Source organism: Rhincodon typus, chromosome 6 (assembly GCF_021869965.1).
Source record: "Rhincodon typus isolate 14 chromosome 6, sRhiTyp1.1, whole genome shotgun sequence".
Classification (NCBI taxonomy): Eukaryota; Metazoa; Chordata; class Chondrichthyes; order Orectolobiformes; family Rhincodontidae; genus Rhincodon; species Rhincodon typus.
In genome coordinates, this window is record NC_063337.1 from 68,043,232 (window position 1) to 68,066,948 (window position 23,717).

The 23,717-nt window shown below is 41.9% G+C and overlaps 1 protein-coding gene across 1 annotated transcript in view; it reads right to left on the reverse strand.

Annotated features, from left to right (window-relative positions):
* The window catches only part of gpc6a (glypican 6a), an 892,798-nt gene extending 888,155 nt beyond the window's left edge, over positions 1-4,643 (reverse strand). Inside the window, exon 1 of the mRNA XM_048598401.1 lies at positions 4,476-4,643. Within this exon, the coding sequence (XP_048454358.1) occupies positions 4,476-4,638 (163 nt within the window). The 5' untranslated portion in view covers positions 4,639-4,643. The remainder of the gene's footprint in view (positions 1-4,475) is intronic.
* Positions 4,644-23,717: the final 19,074 nt, after the last annotated feature.

Here is a 23,717-nt window from a genome sequence, read left to right on the forward strand (position 1 = left end):
TCTGATGAAGGGTCTAGGCCCGAAACGTCAGCCTTCCTGCTCCTATGATGCTGCTTGGCCTGCTGTGTTCATCCAGCTCTGCACCTTGTTGTCTCGGATTCTCCAGCATCTGCAGTTCCTACTATCTATGAACCACAACACATGCTTCCAAAACATCTTGTTTGCTTTTTCACCCTGAATACAGCACAGCAATTTTCTACAAAAAGCTGAACACACTAAAATTATTGCAGATACTTTCAGGTTTTATTGCATATGAATTCTGTGCATGTAAATTCTGGGTTTAAATTTGAGGAGGCATACATGAAAATTGCTTCAAATATGTTTTCAATTACAGGGGCAATGCAGCACAAAAATATTTCATTTTCACAAAAATGGAGATTGTGACTGAAACCATTGAAAAAATCAGTTCTTACTGTCAATTAATTCTTGTATGTTTTAAGTCCCATCTTATCCAGAAATTTCTGCTTTGGTCTAATTCCAGTAATTTTATTATATTCAAGGTTTTTTCTGTACAATATCACACTTGAAAGAAGGGAAACATCACTTTGTTTTAGAAATATTTGTTGTTTTTACTCATTGTTTTTACAATATTTATTATCTTAGAACAGATTATTATAACTCAAATGTGCCGCAGACCTCCAAAAGTGCTGCGTCTAAATGTTTGAGCCTAAATCTGCAGGAGCACTTCATTGTCATAAATGCTGGAAACTCGTAACTGTAGGCCATCTGCTTGGAGAAGCAATGCAAATGACAGCAGAGAGTTTGGGAAGGCAATCTCTGAAGTTGAGAAAATGTTCAGTTGAAGAAAAGATGCAATGCTCCTTGAGAATCTCCAGAACTGGCTTGTCGATTTAAGCACCTCCTCCACTTGATTCGCACAGACAGCACATCACCATTACCCTCTCCATTATTTTGAAAAATTCAGCATATTTGCATGTTAAAAGTCCACAAAACCTGCCACTAAAAGGTACAACTCATAGTTAGTAGTTCCAAAAATGTGATCATTTATAATGATTGCCAATCAGTCATTCTGAGCAAGAAAGAAAGCAATTCAACACTGAAGGCTCGTTCCTACACTTTGTCAATTGCTCATGATTTAAATGTTTTACATTTCATTTTCCTTTCTGTATCTATTGTCTGGATCTTTATTCATCTTTATTTCTTTCTCTTTTTATACCTGATTTGACTCTAGGTTACCTCATTCCTCTGTTTCTTTCAGATTCTTTAAATGTTGAGATGAGATGTTGGCTTTGCTGCTAATCTAAGTCCCAAGTGCCCTAATACCCTTGCCCCAGTGTTATCAACTTGCAATTTCAGTGAGCTTTAGTGCAGTTTCAAGTTGAAGGATGCAAAAATAATCCAACCCCTAGTGTATGTCCTGAGGTGTCATCCTCCAGCATATTTTGGCTCATTATGTTCTTAATGTTTCTGTGAATGTTTACTGCAACACCATATCTTGCCAGCTGCATTGCACAAAGATAACTGAAGCAGACACCGCAGTCAGGACAGTCTCCCACCAATTTCACCTTTAGTAAGATAACCAGTCAGAAGAATGTGCTTAAAAAAAGGTGAGTGCTTTGAACTGTGCATCTTCCAACTGTGAATGTTGTTGTGCTTCTGGTCACTCAGATCCCACTGTTGCCATATTTTCCAATTGATTTCTGTGCCTGAAGGCCTCCTAGGACACAATCTGCTCTCCATTTATTCCCTGAATCTGGTTGATTTAAAGAAAAACATCAGCTTTTACCAACTGCAAAATACATTAGGATAATGTAAGTTAACAATTCAGACAGCAAGTAAACATTAGCTACTGCCTGGATCAATGATGCCCAAATGTAAATGAAGACTGCAGAGTTGTTTTACTTTTTACTTGTTGGAGTATCAATCTACATCACAGTGCAGTTAGTTTAACGTATTTACTAATGAACTCAAACTTAAAAATGTATATAATTTCATTTGATTAAAATTTTCCATTGGCAAATGAAGTTAAAGTATTCAATGAGCGAAATAACAACTATTTTATCCTCCAGTTTATTATGGGTTTGGTTTGTAATTCTACTATGTTCTTCCATTTATTTTACTATTAAATGAAATATAATTTAACAACATTCAGAATATTCAAGCCTGATTCCTACAAATCCTAAGCAACACCAGAGGAAATCTGCCAGTTTTTAAACAGTACACAACAGAATTCTCACACTCTCTTTCCAAATATTGGTTGAGTTCAATCACAGAAATATTGTATTCACAGGACAACGTGTCATGCAGTTAGGACTACATGGAAAAGAAACTGCTCCCACAGCAGGTCTATTAAGTAAATGCTTGTAATTAGAGCTCATGCTAAATGTTCATTTACCATCAAGCCATCAACTTAACAGACAAAATTACACAAACTGGATTAACACAAGGAATCACCATGGTTAATGACACTCTTGTGATACTCCTCCTTAATATTTTATTTACCCATTTCATCATAGAGAGTGAAAGTCAAAGTGTGTTCTCCATAAAGTCTATTGAACAGTGTCACGAATAACTAAATGCTACCTGAAAAAGACAAGAAAGGGAATCTATTGCAGCATGAAACAGTGCACGTACTTTAGATCTTTACGAGGTAAGACAGTTGTTCTGGCTTCCCCAGAATTGATGAAAATATACAGCTGACAGTAAGTCCATAAAAAAATTAAGCACAGCTGGTGTTATCCCTATCATTAATTCTCCATATTTTTACCATTTTATGGTTAAAATAAATTCAAAGCATCTGTATCACATGTAAATGTCTCTTTATGCATAATGAACACTGGTTAATTTATATGAAATACTCTCCAAAAATTGATCAGTGCAACTATAAATAAGAACTACTCTTCATATGACAGTTGGATATAATTTGTTTTCTGAGCTCATATTTGGAAGGCTATCAACATGATGTATAAACAGTAACAGTGCCAACATTTCAGTAGTCTGCATAGGTGGTGAATGAAGCCCAGTAGACATACAGTTAAAATCATTAAAAACATACTGGCTTCTGGAAATCCAGAATTTTTACCATCACAGCAACCATTGGTTTTCCACAAAAATCTGATCATGTTTACCTGTTTACTGGATTCTAAAGTCAATACTGAGTACATTACATTGTAAATCTGAGCAAAAGCACAGAACTAAATTCAAAGTAAACCAGTCTACTATCTGATGTTTGGTTCCTACTGCACAAAATGTTGGTAAGTCAATAGGTGTCTTTAACATGTGAGATTAAGTGGTTACAATAAAATAAATTTAGTTGATAAAACACAAAATTTTTATTATATGCGTGCAGCTGTAATAGTTATTGATTAAAAAGTAAAACTGTCAGGCTTTTGATTTACATTATATGCAGGTCTCATTTGAAAAATATAAACTATGTCCTTGCTCATTTTGTATCAGCATGCATTCTAGTTTAAGTCAGTCTCGGGTATTATTTCATAGTATTGTTCAAACACCGATGAACTGTCTAAATACAGAAGTTTCAACATGGACAAATTTCCTCGTTTTGTAGTTGTGCGCGAGTTATGTTGGCCTTAAGTTAGTACTCCCAGGAGCAGCACTAAGAAATAACGTTCCCAAAACAATTTAAACATTTGTATATTTAAATCCCGCTTGTTGTATTTTATGCGCCTAATCTACAATATCGTCAGATTGGGGCTATCGTCTATTGTGTGTCCAATATTTTTTTTTGGCAATAACCCCAGTGCTCAACTTTGCTGTGGGCACATTCTGAAATTTGTAAAGAAGGAAACAAGTAATTTTACACAAAACTCAGAAAACTAATTACCACTGGTTCCTGTAGAAACTGTTTGGATTCCACATGCATACTATGGCCAAAACTTCACATGCATAGCAGAGACACCTTTATCTATCCACTACACTGAATAGAATATGCAACACAAAAATACAGTAGGATCATTCTCAGTGAAGCCAGTCGCAGTTGAACGTCGCGCTGAAAGCCTGTAGATATTTTCTAAGTGTTTCATTATTGTTCCCAAGTGCTGGCAAAAAAAAACTGTATTTATGCCACATGATCAGTCTTGTATCTGACATCTAACAACTTGCTGGATGTAAACATCACTGGCACAGTAAAACGTTTATTTGACCATTGTGTGAAATTAAAACTTACAGTTACAGACACACACAAAAAGTGCTATTTTTCAACTTTTTTCCCTATTTTATTGAATTCATTCATGAAATCTTGGGTTTCGCTGGCTGGGCCAGTTTTTATTGCCCTTCCCTAAACATCTCCAGACTTCACAACTCAGTAAAAGCCGGTGTTACCACCTCATTCCTTTAATAATAACTAACCACTACCTTAGCTGACCGAAGTCGCAACCAAAAAAAAAGCTCCAAACTTGTTAAAAACCAAAAAGGCAACGCGAAGTTTGTGGATCATTGTTAGCCTGTGAGATAGCTGGCCATCCCCGCCTTCAACGTTGAGAAAGTGTGCTTACCCGATATCTCTTGGTAGGGGATGTTGCTGAGGCTGAATCCTTTCGCACTGTAAGCCTGCCTCACCTCAGTACAGCTCCGGGCTTTCGCATCACCCAGCACCGAGCCACCAAGGACCGTCACTAAAGTGCAGAGCACCGCCAGTAGAGAACAGATCCCGGACATGGTCAGGAAAGTACGCAGGCTTCTTGTTGGAAATCCACTTTTCTTGTAGTTGTTGCCACCTCACCTCCTCCCCTCTCCTCCAGCACTGCCTCCCCAAAACACAGGCGCACACAAAAACCCTGACGAACTCCCCTGGAAAAGTCCTGGCGAGCACAACGCTGAGGCAAATTGTCCAGGTAGCGATCGCTACCAATGGCTTGATCCACTAGCTTAAGCCCTCCTCTTTCCCAAAGCGGCTGGAGAAGGGACTATAGACGCAGAGACACATACAGGCACACACATGCAGAGAGATAGTCCAGATGAGGGGCAGGGGGTGAGGAGAGGGTGGACGATTCATAAAGACGCAGCAAGGAAAGTGATTTCCTTCTCTCTGCACTCTGAATGCTGCAGAGTTGAGCCCACCCTCATGGATCTTGTCTGTCTGTGTGTTGTGAGTGTGTGTGTGTGTAAGATCCTGATCAGTGAACTTCACTCGAGCAGGCTGCGATCTCGGAGCAACAGAGATCCTGGAATATATATATTAAAAACACCCTCCGCCTCTGGATGCTCTCACAGATCCCAGGGATAGGGCTCAAAGCAAAGCCAGGACTGGATTTCTTAGTGTGCGGAATCTGTTAAGAAGTGAGGTGAATGCAGCCCTTTCGAGCCAGATCTTTTCAGCCTGCTCAGGTAAACCTTGTTCCGCAACCACGATGCACTGCACGCACATTTCAACCGCTGTCGAGATTTCGAAGGAATATTTCCAGACTTCATTTCATTCCAGGCCCCACCCTTACAGAGGAGTAGGAGTGACTGATTTCTTGCGGATGGTCGATCAGTGAGTGAAGCTGCTGGGCTGTGCTATGTCGCTTTCTCAGTGCCTGACTGCTCAGCTGTAGCCTGTGAATCCGATCCAACGGTTCCATCTTCAACTCCACAGCTGCAGCGAGAAGGCAATGACAGTGTTCATTTGAAAATGTCACATTCTCCATGAAAAAAATACAAACAGGCTCTGGTTCCCCAGATGGGAAAGACTAGTAGAAAAGCAGCAATACTTGGAAACAGGCACACTGGTCATCCTAGAGTTCCATGCTGAAGTATACAAGTCTTGTCGGACCAGAAATAAGAGCACAAATTGCTGGAGAAATTCAACAAGTCTTGCAGCATCTGGGGAGAGAGAAAACAGTTTTAACGTTTCGAGTCTAATATGACCAGAATGAATCATTTGCGAGACTTACTGGTGTACCCTTCTTGGTTAGTGCCTTACCACGTTTCATTCCACATAGACTGAATGAGAAAAGAAAAACTTATCTGGCATATTCAGCAAGTGGTTAGGGTCTGGAATATGTCACCCAAGAGTGTGGTGGAGGCAGATTCAATCAACGCCTTCTTAAGGGAGTTTGACTATTATTTGGAAAGAATAACGAGCAGGGTTATGTGCGAGAGAACAGGAGAATGGTATTAAGCAAGATGACCTTTCATCCAACAAAGTGTCAGAAGTAGGCATGTTCACTGATGATTGCACAATATTCAGCACCATTTATGACTTATTAGATATTGAAGAAGTCTATGTACAAATGCAGTATAACCTGGACAATATCCAGGCTTGGGCTGACATCTGACAAGTAACATTTGCACCACACAGATGCCAGGCATTGACTAACTCCAACAATCCAACAAGAAAGAATCTAGCCATTACCACTTGACATCACTGAAGTCTCCACCATTAATCTCCTGAGGTTATCATTGATCAGAAGTGTAACTGCACTAACCATGTAAATACTATGGCTACAAGAGCAAATGAGACACTAGGAATCATGCAGTGACTAATTCAGTTTGTGATCCCTCAAAGTCTGTCTACCATCTACAAGGTGCAAGTCAGGAGTGTGATGGCATACTGTCCACTCGCTTGGGTGATTGCAGCCCCAGCACCACTTAAACATTTAGGCACCATTCACCACAAAGCAGCCCATTTGACTGGTGCCAGATCTACACACATCCACTCATTTCATCACTGATGCTCAATAGCAGCAGTGTGTACCAATTGCAAGGTACACAGCAACATTAATCAATGCTCCTTAGACAGCTCCTTGACTACTACCATTTAGAAGGACAGGGCAGATACATGGGAACACACTACCACCTGCAATTTCCCCTCCCAGCCATGCACCATCCTGACTTGGAACTATGTCCCCATTGCTTCAGTGTCACTGGGTCAAAATCTTGGAACTTCTTCCTTGATGACATTGCAGGTCTGCTGAGCAAATGGACTGCAGCAATTCAGGAAGGCAGCTCACTACCACCTTCTCAATTGTAATTAGGGATGAACAATGCATTCTGACCCAGCCAATGATACCCACATCCCATGAATGCATAAAAAGGAGATCCAAAAATTGTTGTGTCGCTAGAAGTAGCTGCCTTCAGGCAGCCTAAAAATACATGAAGTGGAATGATTGGTCAAACTTTTTTTTAATTGGTGTTGTCTGTGGGAAGAATGTAGCAAGTTGTTCTTCCACAGAAACCTGCTACAAAATTTTTGGAATTCACTTAAATTATCTGACAAACAAGGAAGCTACAAAAAATGCTGCATCCTTCAATTCTTTCCACTAGTGGGTCGTCTCAGATTACGAGTTGAAGCTTCCTGTATAAACCACAATATTTCGACCCGAATATGAGTGGTCAACAGAATAAAGTTGAAACAGGGAATGATTTAGGCATGATGATGGGCTTGCGGAGAAAATTGAAATGTAAAAAACTGGAGGGCAAGTGGAGAAGCCCAGGAGACGAGGAAAAGTGAAAGGGTCAGGATGGAGGAATAGACACATTTCAAGCAGTGCAGCATTCTGTCAGTATAGTGCTAGAGTGTCAGCCTTAAATTTTGTGCTCAAGTCTCTGGAATGGGATCATGAACTGGCAAACTGCCATGTTAGAGGTATGAACTTGACTAACTGAGTCGCAGCTGACACTTGCCATGTGAAGGGGATGTGGGAGAGCTGGTCGGCAAAAAAAAAGTGTTGAGGAAGCAAAATCAAAGCAGGAAGGCAAAAAGAGAAGAGAGCAGGAGGAAAAATAAATTGGAGAGGGGGAGCAAGTAAATGATAGAAGGGAACTACAAAACAAAGAGAGGGAAGAGAAAATAAGGGAGGGAAAGACAGCAAGGAATAGAGGGTAAGATGTACAATGCAGCATGAGAGGAATTCGGAATAGGAGTAGACCATTTAGTCTTGAGAACTTGCCTTGGTATTCAAGGAGCTGATCTTTGACCCACCTCCATTTACCTACTTTTGTCCCATTATCCCACTTGACCTTTCTTTAAGGGAAATCTCTCAATCTCAGATCTTTGACAATTGAGCCACCATTGGTTGCTTTTTATGGAACATAATTCTAAATGTTTATCATCATTCATTCTTTTATTTAAGTTCACTCCTGAAAGACTTGGCTGTAGTTGTTTTAGTCTATGTTTTCATAGCCATAGGTTCCCCAAATAGCAGAATTAGTTTGTCTCTTTCCACCTTAGCATTGACCCTAAGTAAGTTCAAAACTTGGATCAAATCACCTCTTTTAATACAATCCTTCCAGCATGGAAGCCGGCCATTTAGCCCATTGAGTTCACACCAACCTCCTGTAGAGCAGCCCACACAGACTCACTCCATATCTTATATCCTACTTTCCCATGGCTCATCCACCTAGCCTGCACATCCCTGTACACAATGGGCAATTTAGCATGGCCAGTCCACATAACCTGCACATCTCCAGTCTGTGGAAGGAAACCAGAGCAGCCAGAGGAAATCCATGCAGACATGGAGAGAATGTGCAAATTACACACAGACAGTCACCTGAGGCTAGAATTGAACCCAGGTCCCTAGCACTGTGAGGCAGCAGTGCTAACCACTGAGCCACCATGCCACCCTCTTAGGACTGGGAGGGTGGTTTATGTTACCTCACCTTAGAATTTCACTCTCAGATACCAGGTATCATTCTAGTTTATCTGTAGTGGACCCCTTCCAAGATTAAAGAAATGCAGAGATAGAGTTGAGGGCAAAGAGAAGGACATGAGGGACAAAGATGAGGCAAGATTTTGTTGAAAGGATAAGACTTTTAAATTGGCAATTGAATATTTTATACTTGGGAACTTGCCTATGCAATGTTAAGAGGCTTGAGGTTTTTGGGCAGGAAGTTTTGAATATAAGGTAAGGATCAGATGGTGTAGAGGAAATGTGAGGAAACCTTTTCCAACCAGAGGGTAGTTCACATCTGGAACTCACTGCCTATAAGGGTGGTAGAGGCAGAAACCCTCATAATGTTTAAGAAGCATTTAGATGTGCACTTGCAATAGCAAAGCTGACAAGGCTATGGGCCAAGTGCTGGAAAATGGGACTAGAACAGTTAAGTGGTTGTTTTTGACTGGCACAGATGCATTGACCTGAAATGCCTTCTTCTGTGCTATAGATCTTTATAACTCTATGATTATGGCTATTTGTATCTGGGAATGTTCTGATTTACTGTGTATGAAAAATGCAGGCGTTCCCTGCAAAGAGTCACATGGCTTTGTGAATTCACACTCATACGTGCTTATTGGCTAAGATGCAGTTATGCTCCAAATAGTTGGACCTTCCCAACCTAACCTTAAATGTTTTCTGATATGATGTAGCAGAAGAGTTGCTTTCCCAAATCCAGGTTTTTAACCATAGTTACTTAATTCCTATTATTATTGACAATTGTTGATCAAGTCATCATCAGAGAGTCAATTGTCATCAATTACTTGTGCAAAACTCGGTCCATGATGCTTTACCAGGCTTAACAGGCAGGCCCACATTGAATCAGTGATTATTTTGCAGGCGGCTCTGTGTTAAAGATGCCAACTCTGATTCAAAATATCCCTGTAGGTTTCAGCACACGACATCTCACTGCCAAACACCACTGACACATAGCTTTTTTTATTGTTATACATTTATTGGAGATGGATAAAATGGATATTGGAATGGATAAAGGAAATCAAATAAAATGAAAATTGAAAAAAAGTCACCTGTTTAATGGTCCTATTTTTTTCTCTTATATTGCTTTTAACAGTTATAAGGAGATTAGTTTTTAATTCCTGGACAATCTGGAGGCTTGAAAACATGATCTGTCCATTGGATTATTGACTACTAATGCACACTGCTTTCAATAAATACATCTGTAGCTGAAGACTACAAGCTGGTCATCATTGGAAATATAGTTCAATGGAATAAAAATGCATCACATACATCTGCTTACAAAAAGAAAGGGCCAGGATTTTCTGCCAAAATAATGGTACATCAAATGAGGCTCACTGTTACTAATGTGCAAACCTTTTGGCTACTTGTGCTGAGTAAGTGGCAACTCACATTTGTCATCCCTGTAAATTTGATAAAAATTGTTACTGCAGTGATTGGAATGAGATCAGCCAGGTGGACTTCATAGAATAAGAGTTCCCTGATTGGGGCTGTTAATCTGGTCCAATCAGGGAGCCCTGGAATTCAGATATAAACAGGAGTGTCAGGGATTCTGTTCATTCTAGGAGCCGGCTCTGAGCTAACTGGCTCACTGTCATGCACGTGTAAATAAAGGATGACTGGATACCGGTCTGCGTGGAGTTAGAATAATTGAATAAAACAATATGGAAGCAGGCCATTCGGCCCATCAAGTCCACACCAACCCTCCAAACAGCATCCCACTCAGACCCACCTCATCCCTGTAACCCTGCATTTCCCATGGCTAATCCACCTAGCCTGCACATCCCTGGACATTATGGTCAATTTAGCATGGCAAATCCACCTAACTGGCACATCTTTGGATTGTGGGATTAAACCAGAGCACCCAGAGGAAATCCATGCAAACATGGGAGAGTGTGCAAACTCCATACAGACAATTGCCCAAGTGTGGAATTGAACCTGGGTCCCTGGTGCTGTGACCCACCATGCTATCCTGAGTTATTTCACTTATATTTGAATACTAATTGACAATTACTCTTGAAATAAAAAGATAGGCCTGCAATGTAACAGTGTAACTTCCTTTGTATTTTGTACCTTTGACATGTTTTATGTTCCTATATTGGTTGTCAGTCCTTGCAGTCCAAAGAATGAACTATTAAAACAGTACAGTCTCAATCCAATATCTGGTAAATTGTTGATACAGATCTTCAAATTTTTGTATGTTAGTCTTTTTGCCCTGTTTAACTTCTTTTTATTCCCTCTCAATTCAATCTTTCACATGCCAGGAATGTTGTGCAGTCTTCAGATATTGACTATTTATTGCCTAGACTTCCCAGCAATCAATTCAGAAGAAAGATCACAATGACATTAAGAAAGATTTTTTTTCCCATTTTCAACACTTTTATCAATTAAAAGATATTGAAGGTAGCTGAAATGACAGATTTTTTTCTCAATTCTTTTATGGGATGTGAGCACCATTGGCAAGGCCTGTGCTTGATGTCTGGCCCTAATTGCCCTTGATCTAAGTGATTTGCTAGGCTATTTTAGAGAACAGTTGATAGTCAAACACATTGCTTGGGTCTGGTATCACATGTAAACCAGATCAAGTAAGAATAGCATATTCCCTTCCTGGAAGAACATTCTTGAATGAGGTGGATTTTCCATTGGTAAATTAGTTTTCAATTCCAGATTTTTAAATTAAGTTGAATTTAAATTCCATCAACACTTGGGTAGGACTTGACCTGTGTATACTAGATGGGGCCTGTACATTATCTGAACAATGACATTGCCACCGCTGCAGAACCAAACACATCCAGCTAATGGTCAGAGTAGAATGCTGCCATGAATCTTCCTTTCCAGTCCTTTAGAATGAACAATAATTGTTTAGATAGCCCTTGTATGGAACACTGTAACAAAGTCCTGGATTTTCCATTGGCCAGACAATCATTATTCTAGTGTAGATGGGAGTTGCTCATGGGTACCCTGTAGAATCGCCATTGTAGCAGACTCTGAATGAACTACCCGGGATATGGAAGACTCCGCTAGCTAATCCTTCTCTGCCTAGCACTCTCCAAAGGTCTCCATTTAAATCAGGAATTTCAGAGGGGCAATAACATTAAGTAAATAGCTACTCAGAACATGTATTTAAGGATTTGACTTTCCTACCTCCTGAGAAAACATCCCCAACCAACCCTCCCCCAAACTACTCGTACCCCCACACTTTGACTTGAAACATCCCCCTCACCCATCAGGACCTGACACTCCACCCTGCTCCCTACATCCTCAGTTCTGGACCACTCCAGGCTTTGACCTCCACATTCTAACCTTGTTCCCAACTTACTGCCCCTCCTTGCCCTATTCTGGACATGCTGTGACACTGTTCACTTGCTACCGCAATCCATCTCTTCCCCACTCTGGACCTGAAGTGCCTCCCACTGCCCCCAGACCCAGCCCATATGTACCCATACCAAGCACTCTTCCAGCACCCTCCCATCACCTGTTCCAAACTCAAACTGTTTCTGTCGCCACCCCACTTCCAGCTAGCAGCTCTCGACCTTTGCTGACCTGCCTCCTCCAGGACATGACACCTACATTCTCCCCACTAGAAATAATATCTCTCACCCTCCCTGACCTACCAAAACACTCCATCATTTAACTGGCCCCCTTGCGACTTTGCACCCTGCGCCCTCCTGCCTCACCCACGACATCCTATCCCATCTAGCAGCCTACTCTGCTAGTACTCTAACATAAAGTCAAAAATCACGTGACACCAGGTTATAGTCCGACAGGTTTATTTGAAATCACAAGCTTTCAGAGTGCAGACTCTTTGTCAGGTTAGGGTGTAATTTGCCTTTGTCTGACAGTTCTGCACTACAATAGAACTGTCAGAATGGAAGTACAGCTCCACATTTCTAAGGGAACCTTAGGGAATCTATGTTGAAGTATGTGTGCGCTTTATGACAACTTGTTGAGGAGGTTGAACATCCTCATTAACCCTCTATGGGTGTCTTCTTGATGAGCTGGACATTTTCACATCCTCAGTCATGTTCTGAGAGAATTTGTGCTTGCCTAGCATTATCTCTGTCACTGCTACTAATAATTCTTATTTGAAAGGGACCAAACCAGCGGAGGTATGCACCAACATCCATATCGCTAGCCCTGCACTCATCCCTGCAACATCTGACCAACAAAGACACCTACGTCAGATTCCTGCTCATTGACTACACCTCCACCTTCAAGGTGCAATGAAAACAATCTGTCTTTCAATGTTGGCAAAACTAAAGAACTGATTATCAACTTCAGAAAGAAAGGAAAACACGCCCCCATCTATATCAAGAGGTTAAGAGAGTGAACAGCATCAAGTTCCTCAGGGTGATAATAACTGATGACCTGTCCTGGAATTCCCACGTAAATGCGACAGTCAAGAAGGCACAAGAACACCTCTTCTTTCTCAGGTGGCTCAGGAAATTTGGTACGTCCATAAGGTCCCTCACCAACTTCTACATCTGCGCCATTGAAAGCATGCTATTTGGATGCATAATGACCTGCTAAGGCAACTGCTCTGCCCAGGGCCATAAGAAACCACAGAAGGTGGTGTGCACAGCCCAGACCATCATGGAAGTCAACCTTCCATCCATGGATTCTATTTACACGGCTCGCTGCCATGGAAAGGCAGCCAACATCATCAAAGACCCATTGCACCCCAGTAATGACCTTCTACAACCTCTTCCCTCAGGCAGAAGATACAGAAGCCTGAACACATGCACAGGCAGGTTCAGGAACAGATTCTTTCTGGCCGTTATCAGACTGTTGAATGGATTCTAGCCTCAAATAATGTAATCTGCAATGTAACCTGTATACCTCTAAGTCTTTTTGATGTGTACGTCCTGTGCTTGCTGTGATCTGCCTATTACCACTCGTAAACAAAGCTTTTCACTGTATTTCGGTACATGTGACAATAAGTCAATCAATCAGTAAATCGAAAGGCAAAGGATTGAAATGTTTGCTTTTCAGTTTGTTCCGATTCATCATCTGACAACTAAGTCAGATCTTCTGTATAAGTGTGCTCACTGCACTGTACTACTATCTGAACAGTTTCAACCAAATTTTCTTCAACAATCACAAGCGGATTGCACTGTTCGTTCTTATCACAGTATTGTAAGCATTTGCTTCCTCTGTCAATCTTTACTGATTATTGCCTTTTGACTTTTCTTCAGGGATGGTAAGAATGGAGAATATTTCCACCAGTCCTTTATAGTCATAGATTTCCTTCTGGTAATAAATTGAAGCAATTGTCTTATGTCAACATTGGTAATGTCAATTATTTATTTATTTTTCTTGGGCTCTGCTGTGATTATTGGAAGCCCAATGAAATCTTGTAGCAGTTGCCCCTTTACAAGTTAGTTGATAACACTCTGTTTCTCAGCAGATTGTTCCCTTGAAACTCATTGAGCTCCTTCTGCTTTATCAAGGATGTTGAAGTCCAAATATGCATGCAGACTCATAGGTGAAAAGTTCTGGCCATGAATATATTGTCAAAACTTTTATTTGTGTGTGTTTAAATGCTACAAGTAGCATATCTTTAATATTGCAAGTTATTCCATCTGGCCCGTGTAGATTCATCTCTATTGGCTGTAATATTAAGTGTAGTATTAACTGGAATTTAATAGGATAGTGAAACTCACTCTTGGATCAAGCTAAAATGAGATGTTCATTGACATGAACAGATTCTGTCAAACTTGGAGTTAGTTAAATAACCACTTTCCTCCAGAAATGCTCAGGTATCTTTTCTGATGGTGATGGTAACAGAAGTAGTACTCTTTGTCACATTTGGTCACTGCTTGTGCCTATGATGTTACTTTGTTGTACAGTGCTGATACTAATATCTGCCATCCAGCCTACTCTAAATAAAATGGGAAAGATGGCCTGACCATGGTTAACAAGGGAAATAAGGGGTAGTATTAGATCCAAGGGAGGGCCATACAATTTGGACAAAAGAAGCAGCAGACATGGGGATTGGGAGCAATTTTGATTTCAGCAAAGGAGAACAAATAGATTGTTTAAGAAGGGGAAATATAGATTATGGATAATAAACTTGTGGGGAACATACAAACTGATTGTAAAACATTCCATAGGTACGTGAAGAGAAAAATGATTATTTAAGACAGAATAAAGAGATGACAGACCAATATTTTAGTTCTGTCTTCACAAAGGAGGACACAAATAACACACCAGAAATGTTGGGGAACGCATGATCTTGGAAGAAACTGAAGGAAATCAGTATTATTAGGGAAATAGTGTTGGGGAAATTGATAGGATTAAAGGCCAATAAATCCCCAGGACCTGATAATTTACATCCCAGGGTACTTAAAGAAGACCTTGGGAAAGTGAAAGGTGCAATGAGACTCATGTATCTTTGTACACCAGTGGCTGAAAAGAAGCATGTAGGTACAGCAGGCAGTGAAGAAGTCAAGAGGTATGTTGACCTTCAGAGCAAGAGAATTTGAGTACAGGAGCAGGAATGTCTCGCTGCAGTGAGACCACACCTGGAGGACTGTGTGCTGTTTTGGTCTTATTTGAGGAAGGATGTTCTGGCAAGGGAGAGAGTGCAACAAAGTTTTAGTAGACCGACACATTTCATACAATCCCTACAGTGTGGAAACAGGCCCTTCGGCCTAACAGTCCACACCGACTCTTAGGGCATCCCACTCAGGCCCATCCCCCTATAACCCACCTAATCTACACATCCCTCAATACTACGGGCCATTTAGCATGGCCAATCCATCTAACCTGCTCATCTTTGGATTGTGGGAGGAAACCGGAGTACCTGGAGAAAACCCACGCAGACACGGGGAGAATGTGCAATCTCCACACAGACAGTCACCTGAGGGTGGCATCTAACTCAGATCCCTGGCACTGTGAGGCAGCAGTGCTAACCACCATCCGCCCTAAAGGGACATGGGATAGCAGAACTGACATATGAGAGATTAGATCAGCTAGGACTGTATTCACTGCAGATTAGAAGAATGAGGGGGACCTAATTGGACCCAATAGAACTCTAACAGGACTAGACAAGGGTAAATGCAGGAAGATTATTCCTGATCACCAGAGAGTCCAGAACTAGGCATCACAAATTAAGGATCAAAAACAAATTTGCTGGAAAAGCTCAGCAGGTCTGGCAGCATCTGTGAAGGAAAAAACAGAGTTAACATTTCGGGTCCGATGACCCTTCCTCAGAACAGTTTAAGGATGGCAGTTTCAGGAAGGTAGATAAACACAGATACAGACGGGTAGATGGGTTAACCTCTGGGAAAGGTAGGCAGTTAGCACAGGTATCTCCTGTGGCTACCCCCATCTCAAACAAGTATGCTGTTTTGGAAATGTAGGAGGTGACGGACTCTCAGGGGAATGTAGCACTGACAGCCAGGTTGTAGTATCAAGACCAGCTCTTCTGTAATGAGTGGTATGTCAGGTTCCAAGCAATCAATTGTGATAGGGTATGCTGTAGTCAGTGAAACAGACAGACATTTCTGTGGTGTGTTGCCTCCCTGGTGCTAGGGTCAAGGATGTCTCGGAGAGGGTACAGAATATTCTCAAAGGGAAGAGTGACCAGTGGGAGGTCGTTGTTCACGTTGGCACCAACAACATAGTAAAAGAAAAGGATGAGGTTCTGAGGAGAGAAATTAGGCAGGAGGTTATAATGTAGGTGTTTGAGGCTAGTAATATCTGGATTACTCTGGGAGCCACGTGCTACTGAGAGTAGGAATAGGAGGATAGGGCAGATGACTGTGTGGCTGAGGATCTGGTGCGGGGCAGAAGGATAGACATTTTTGGATCATTGGAATCTCTTCTGGGGGAGAAGTGACCATATATGAAGGACAGGATGCACCTGAATTCGGAAGGGACTAATATACTGGTGGGGAGATTTTCTAGAGCTACTTGGGAGGATTTAAACTAGCAAGGGGGAAGGGTGGGATCCAGGGAGATAGTGAGAAAGGACAGCAGTCTGGGGCTGGTGTAGTTGATAAAAGGGACAAGTCAAATAGTCAAGGCAGGCAGAAGCAAAGCAGAGAACGAGGTAAGACTGATAAATTAAACAGCATTTATTTCAATACAAGAGGCCTGACAGGTAAGGAAGATGAAGGCACGGTTGGGAACAGGGAATTAGGATATTATAGCAATTACAAAACGTAGCTCAGGGATGGACGGGACTGGCAGCTTAATTTTCCAGGATATAGATGCAATAGAAAGGATAGAAAGCGGGCATGAGAAGAGGGAGAGTGGCATTTTTGCTTAGGAATAACATTACAGCTATAATTAGGGAGATGTTCTGGGGTGTAGCTCCAGTGAAATTATTTGGGTAGAATGAGAAATAAGAAAAGGATGATCACCTCACTGGGATTGTACTGTAGATGCCCCAGTAGTCAGCGGGAAATTGAGATGCAAATTTGTAAGGAGATCTCTGTTATCTGTAAGAATAATAGCGTTATAATTGATAGGGATTTTAACTTTTCAAATATAGACTGGAACTGCATAGTGTTAAGAGCTTGGACAGAGTGGAATTTGTCATGTGTGTACAAGAAAATTTGTTTATTCAGTAGGTGCATGTACCTACTAGAGAAGGAGCAAAAGCTGACCTTCTCTTGGAAAATAAGGCAGGGCAAGTGGCTAAGGTGTCAGTGGGGTCACTGTGGGGCCAGTAATCATATTAGTTTTAAAATAGCCTGGAAGAGGACAGACCTGATCTAAAAGTTAAAGTTCTAAATTGGAGAAAAGACCAATTTTGATAGTATTAGGCAAGAACTTTCAAAAGTTGATTAGAGGCAGATATTCATAGCTAAAGGGACAGCTGGAAAGTGGGAAACCATCAAAAATAAGATAACAAGAGTTCAGAGACAATATGTTCCTGTTAGTATGAAGGGAAGGGCTGGTGGGTTGTAGTGATTGGAACCAGGTGGATCTCATTGACTAGGAGATCCTTGATTGGGATTGTTAACCTGGGATAATCAGGAAGCCCTGGCTAATCAATATAAATAGAAGATTTACATGGGTGTTTTTCCTAGTGATGAAAGTATTCAATAAAATTATTTGCATAAATAGTGCCTTCACTGAGTCCCTACACTTACACACAACACCTGTGCAAAAAAAAATATAAACAGGGATTCAGATTCTCCTCAGTTCAGGTACTGACTCCAAGTTGGCTGGCCACAGCCAGTGTACTGTGCATGTATAAATAAAGGAGGATTGGTGATGAAATATAGGCCTGTGTGCAGTTATTTCAGTGGCTTCAGGAGAAAACAATGCCTGAAGAACATTCAATTGCAACAGTCATCTTTGAGTTGGGGTAAGCATGTCTGGCATCATGCCTTTATTTGGGAAACTTAACTTGTTCAGTCCTGCAGTGAAAGACTGGGCTGAGTATGTGGAAGGAATGTGATTTTTTTTTCCAGGCAAATTACACTAGGGCAGATGACTAGCAACGAGTAATCCTTTTGACTGCGTGCAGACCCACAACATTTTCGGTTATAAGGGGCTTAAATTTCCAAGAGGCACCAGACACAAAACCTTCCAAGAGTGGACGGATTTGGTTAAGGAACATTACAACCTCAGACCTCTTGTAATTCTGAGATGCTGTCAGTTTTATTCACTGTTCAAGAACTGGTGGAATCTGTGTCAGGATTTTTGATGAGGTCAAGACAACTGGCAGAGACATGTGATTTTGGGCTAACCCTGAATGAGATGCTTAGAAAATGTGGCAAGTGGAGAATGGGAGCTACAAGGCATCCCAATGGAAGTGGACACCTTCACCTGTGTGACTGAGTTTGGGGAACACCACTTGAGTGTAGGCAATTGCAAAGCCTCATTCAGGGCATATCCTGAGCAGAGGGACCCTAGGCCAGAACCTCCACAGCAGAACCTCACAACAAAGCCAAGCCTCGGCCAAGTGACTAAAATGTTCTTCAAGATCTGGGCCGGCAAGCCATTGTAATTGCTGCTGGTGTCCAGACTCAACAGCAAAGGAGTCCTACAAGGCCTGACTTGTTTAACAAAACTTGTAGCTAGTATCCAGAAGAGTTCACACCCTGGAAAGTCCACCTACATGTGGGTTGGAATAATTAAATTGCTTAGCAACATCCAAATCAGAACCATTTAAGATTAATGTTTGATTAAATGGTAACACAATTCTCATGGAGGTCAATACTGAGAACATACACTGGGGAACCATTGCAGATTAAGGTACAACTTTGATTCTAGTCTCTCATGAAAAGCATTTGGTGCAGTTACCACTGATTACAGTAAGAGGCTAGGACCTAAGCCTATCAGGGTAGAATTGGTTGAGCAAGATTCATCTAGATTGGTTCAACATTCTTTGATCAGAAAGTGCCTGTCTCAGTGAAGTCTTGGTGAAATACCCAGAAGTTTTTCAGGAAGGGCTAGGGGCCAAAGCCACTTTACATGTTGACCAGGAAGCAATTCTGTGATTTTGCAAGGCCAGCCTGGTGCCATTTGCCTCACATGCAAAAGTAAAGGCAGAAATCAGGAGACTGGAAAGCAAAGGAATCAGCAAACCAGTGCAGTTTGTAGAATGGGCAACACCAGTCGTACCAATTGTGAAGTCTGACAGCTCAGTTTACCTTTGTGAGGATTTTAAGCAAATGGTAAACCACTTCTCATAGCTGGATAAATACCCGATCCTTTGCATAGAGGACTTGCACACAAAAATGGTGCGAGGGTGTTGTCCTTCATATGAGCCATGCCTACCTGGAATTGTGACTAGATGAGGAGTCTCAAAGGTACGCCACAATTAATACCCATAAGAGTTTGTACCAATATATGAGACTGCCATTTGGAGTATCACCAGCCTGCACCCTTTTCTAATGGACCATAGAGAACATTTTACAAGGGCTACCCCAGATTTCCACTTATCTGGATGATGTGCTGATAACCAGGAAGACTAATAAGAAGCTCTTGGAGAATTTGGACACAATGCTTAAATGTTCCTCACAGGCAAGTGTATGCCTTAAAAGGGAAAAACTGACCTACTTGGGTCACAGAGTCAACAAAACTGTGTCACACCTGTTGGAAGATAAGCTAGGGGTAATCAAAGGTGCCCCTGCATCCCACATCTGCGCCAAAGCTTACATCTTTCCTTGGGTTAGAGAATTATTACAGGAAATTCATATGTAACCTGACCTCCATCTTGGCACCCTTACACCTGAAAAAGGGGCAGCCTTGGAAATGGTCACATAGCCAAGAAGTAGCCTATAGGGAAGTGAAAAAGCAGCTTTCGTCATCCAAGGTATTGACCCACTATGATCCAAAGTGAGAGGTAGTGCTGACATGCCATACCTTCCCATATGGCATCAGGGTGGTGTTGGCTCATCAGTGATCCAGCAGAGAGGAATGCCCAATAGTGTATGCTGCTTGAACATTGACTGATGCCAAACATAAATACTCCAAGATAGAGAAGGAAGGTTTGGCAGTCATCTTTGCTGTGAGGAAGTTTCACCAGTATCTTTATGGAAGTTAATTTGTCATAGTAACAGATCACAAACCCCTGCAAGGACAACAGAAGAATGACAAGGTGGTGCTGCCCATAGCTTCCAATAGAATTCAGCAATGGGCCCTTATTCTCAGCACGTACAAGTACAAGTTAGAACGCCATTCAGGAAGCCAACTGGCTAATGTGGGTGCCTTGAACCGCCATCCACTGGCAGATACTCCACTAGTGGCGCCTCCCCTGGAAGAGTGAATTTTGGTTTTAAACTTCCTGGACACGTTTCTGGTCACCAATGACAATATCCGTCTGTGGACACAGAAAGATCCTATCTGAGCAAAACTAGGTGGTAATGGAGGGAACAAAAGTGTCTTCACAATCAGGATTGAAACCTTTTTGGACCCAGTGAGACTGACATAGAGAATGACATATTACTATGGGGAGCAAGAGTGATTGTCCCGAGTAAAAGTCGCCGCCAGATACTGAACTCCACCAGGATCATCCAGGGGTTTCCAAGATGAAGATGCTAGCAGGAAGTTATGTCTGGTGGCCAGGGTTGGATGCCAACATAGCTGTGTTGGTGGGGCAGTGCCTAGAGCACCAACAAGAACAAAACTTTCTATTGGCACTGCCCCCACATTCATGGGAATGGCCAGGTAAACCCTGGACTTGGTTACTTGTCAACTGTGCTGGTCCTTTCATGGACTCAATGTTATTGGTCATTGCCCATTCAAAGTGATTGGACGTGCATAGAATTCATTTGGAAAACTCAGGGATGACGATTGAAAAGCTGTGAGCATCGTTTGCGATACACAGACTCCTGAAAGTTTTGGTCATTGACAATGGGACTTCATTTACCAACAGGTTATTTGAATATTTCTTAAAGTTGAATGGCATTTGGTATGTAAGGACAGCTCATACCATCAATTGTCCAATGGTCTGGCGGAAAGAACGATCCAAACAGTGGAGGTAGGCCTAAAGAAACAGCCAACAGCATCACTCGATACCAAACTGTCCCGGTTCCTGTTCCATTACAGGACCACCCGTCACAGGACTACAGGGATAGCTCCAGCTATCTGCAGGATCTGCAGTAGGTTACATCTTATATCCCCAGATCTCGGGGAAGGAAGGGTAAAACAACAACAGGAACGTCAATGCCAGCCACATGCTTCCTCTAAGTGAAGGAGACAATTTACTTCATGGGACAAGGTTTGAGGCTGGAACCATGGAAATGGCCCTGTCTGGGTATGAGGCGAGGTCAAATCGAGATCAGGTCTCATGACTTACAAAGTTCGGATAGGTGATGTGGTCCTGAACAAACGTGTGGATTACCTGAAAGCTGCTACCTTGCAGGGTAGGAGCAAAGCATGCCTGGCCCCTCAGTACAGTCAGAAGGTCTGTCAGAAACCATGTGTGTCTCCCCCTCCATCTAGTGTCAAGGATATCTCAGAATCTAAGATGGATGCAGCCTTGATACCATTACTGCCGGCAGAAGAGGAGGAAAATCTCCCGAGAGGCTCCAGATGCAAGAGACAGGCCTACAATCCGGTACATGCCACCCGTGTCAGAGTCTGAGTCAGAGGAACTGCGCCTGGGGTGAAAACATCACAGGAAAAGATACAAGAGAAGGGCCAGGCCTACATCCCAGGACTTAGTGGGGGAGGGATTTAGTGATCGGAACCAGGTGGATCTTGTTGTATGAGTTCCTTGATTGAGATTGTTAACCTGGGACAATCAGAAAGCTCTGACTGACCAATATAAACAGGGGATTCAGAATCTCCTTAGTTCAGGCACTGACTCCAAACTGGCTAGCCACAGCCAGTGTACTGTGCACGTGTAAATAAAGGGTGATTTGGTGATGGGATACTGGCCTCTGTGTAGTTATTTCATAGGTGTAGGGAATGCTGGATGATGAGAGAAATTGAGACTTTGGTCATGAATAAGAAGGAAGCATATATGGAGAAGGATATGGATGCGAGGGAAATCTTGAAAAGTGTCCATATTATAGAGGAGGAGGTGCTGGGTGTCTCAAAACACACAGAGGTGGATAAATCCTTAGGACCTGATCAGAGGTATCCTAGAACATTGTGTGAAGCTAGGAAAGTAATTGCTGGGCTCTTTGCTGAGATATTTGTATCTTCGATAGCCATGGATAAGGTGCCAGAAGACTGGAGGTTGGCTAATGTTGTCCCATTATTTAGGAAAGGTGGTAGGGAAAAGTCAGGGATATATAGACCAGTCAGCCTAATGTCAGTGGTGGACGAGTTTTTGGAGGGGATTCTGACAGATAGGATTTACATATATTTGCAAAGGCAAGGACTGATTAGAGATAGACAACATGGCTTGGTGCATGGGAAATTGTGTTTCACTAACTTGATTGAGCTTTTGAAAGAGTGACGAAGAAAATTGATAAAGACAGAGCAGTGCACGTTGTCAAAATGGACTTCAGAAAGGCATTTGACAAGGTTTCCCCATGGTAGACTGGTTAGCAAGATTAAATCACACGAAATACAGGAAGAACTAGCCATTTGGATAAAATATTGGTTCAAAGGTAGGAGACAGACGGTGGTGGTAGAGAGTTACTTTTCAGGCTGGAGGCCTGTGACCAGCGGTGTGCTGCAAGGATTGGTGCTGAGTCCACTGCTTTTGTCATTTATATAAATAATTTGGATATGGATATAAGAGGCATTGTTGGTACATTTGCAAATGACACAAAATTGGTGGTGTAGTGGAGAGCAAAGAAGGTTACCTCAGAGTTCAATGGGACCATGAAAATGGGCCGAGGAATGACAAATGGAGTTTAATTTAGATAACTGTGAGGTACTAGATTCTGGTAGGGGAAATCAGGCCAGGACTTATACACTAAATGGTAAAGTCCTCAGGAGTGTTGTGGAACAAAGAGACCTTGGGTGCAGGTTCATAGTTCATTGAAAGTGGAGTCGCAGTTGACAGAGTGGTGAAGAAGGCATTTGGTATGCTTGCCTTTATTGGTCAGTGCATTAAGCAGAGGAGTTGGGATGTCATGTTTTAGCTGTACAGGGCATTGGCTAAGCCAGTTTTTGACTACTGCATTCAATTCTGGTCTCCCTGCTATTGGAAAGATGTTGTGAAACTGGAGTGAAGAAAAGGATTCTGAAAAGACTTATAAGGATGTTGCCAAGGTTGGAATGTTTGAGCTATAGGGAGAGGTTGAATAGGCTGGGGCTATTTTCCCTGGAGCATCAAAGGTTGCGGGCTGACCTTATAGGAGTTTAAACCTAATAGAACTTATAAAATCATGAAAGGCTTGGATAGGGTGAATAGTCAAGTTTTATCCCAGGGTAGTAGAGTCCAAAACTAGAGGCCATAGGTTTTAGGTGAGAGAGGAAAGATTTAAAAAGGACCTAGCCTAAGGGGTAATGTTTTCACACAGAGGGTAATGAGTGTATGGAATGAGTTGCCAGAGGAAGTGGTGGAGGCTGGTACAATTGCAACATTTAAAAGGCATCTATGAATAGGAAGGGTTTAGATGGGACTAGATAGTTTAGGATATCTGGCCACCATGGATGAGTTGGATCGACGGGTCTGTTTCTGTGTTGTGCAGCTCTGTGATTCTATGACATAGGGTAGGCAATGAAAAGAATTTCCTTCATCCAGGTAATGGTGAGCAT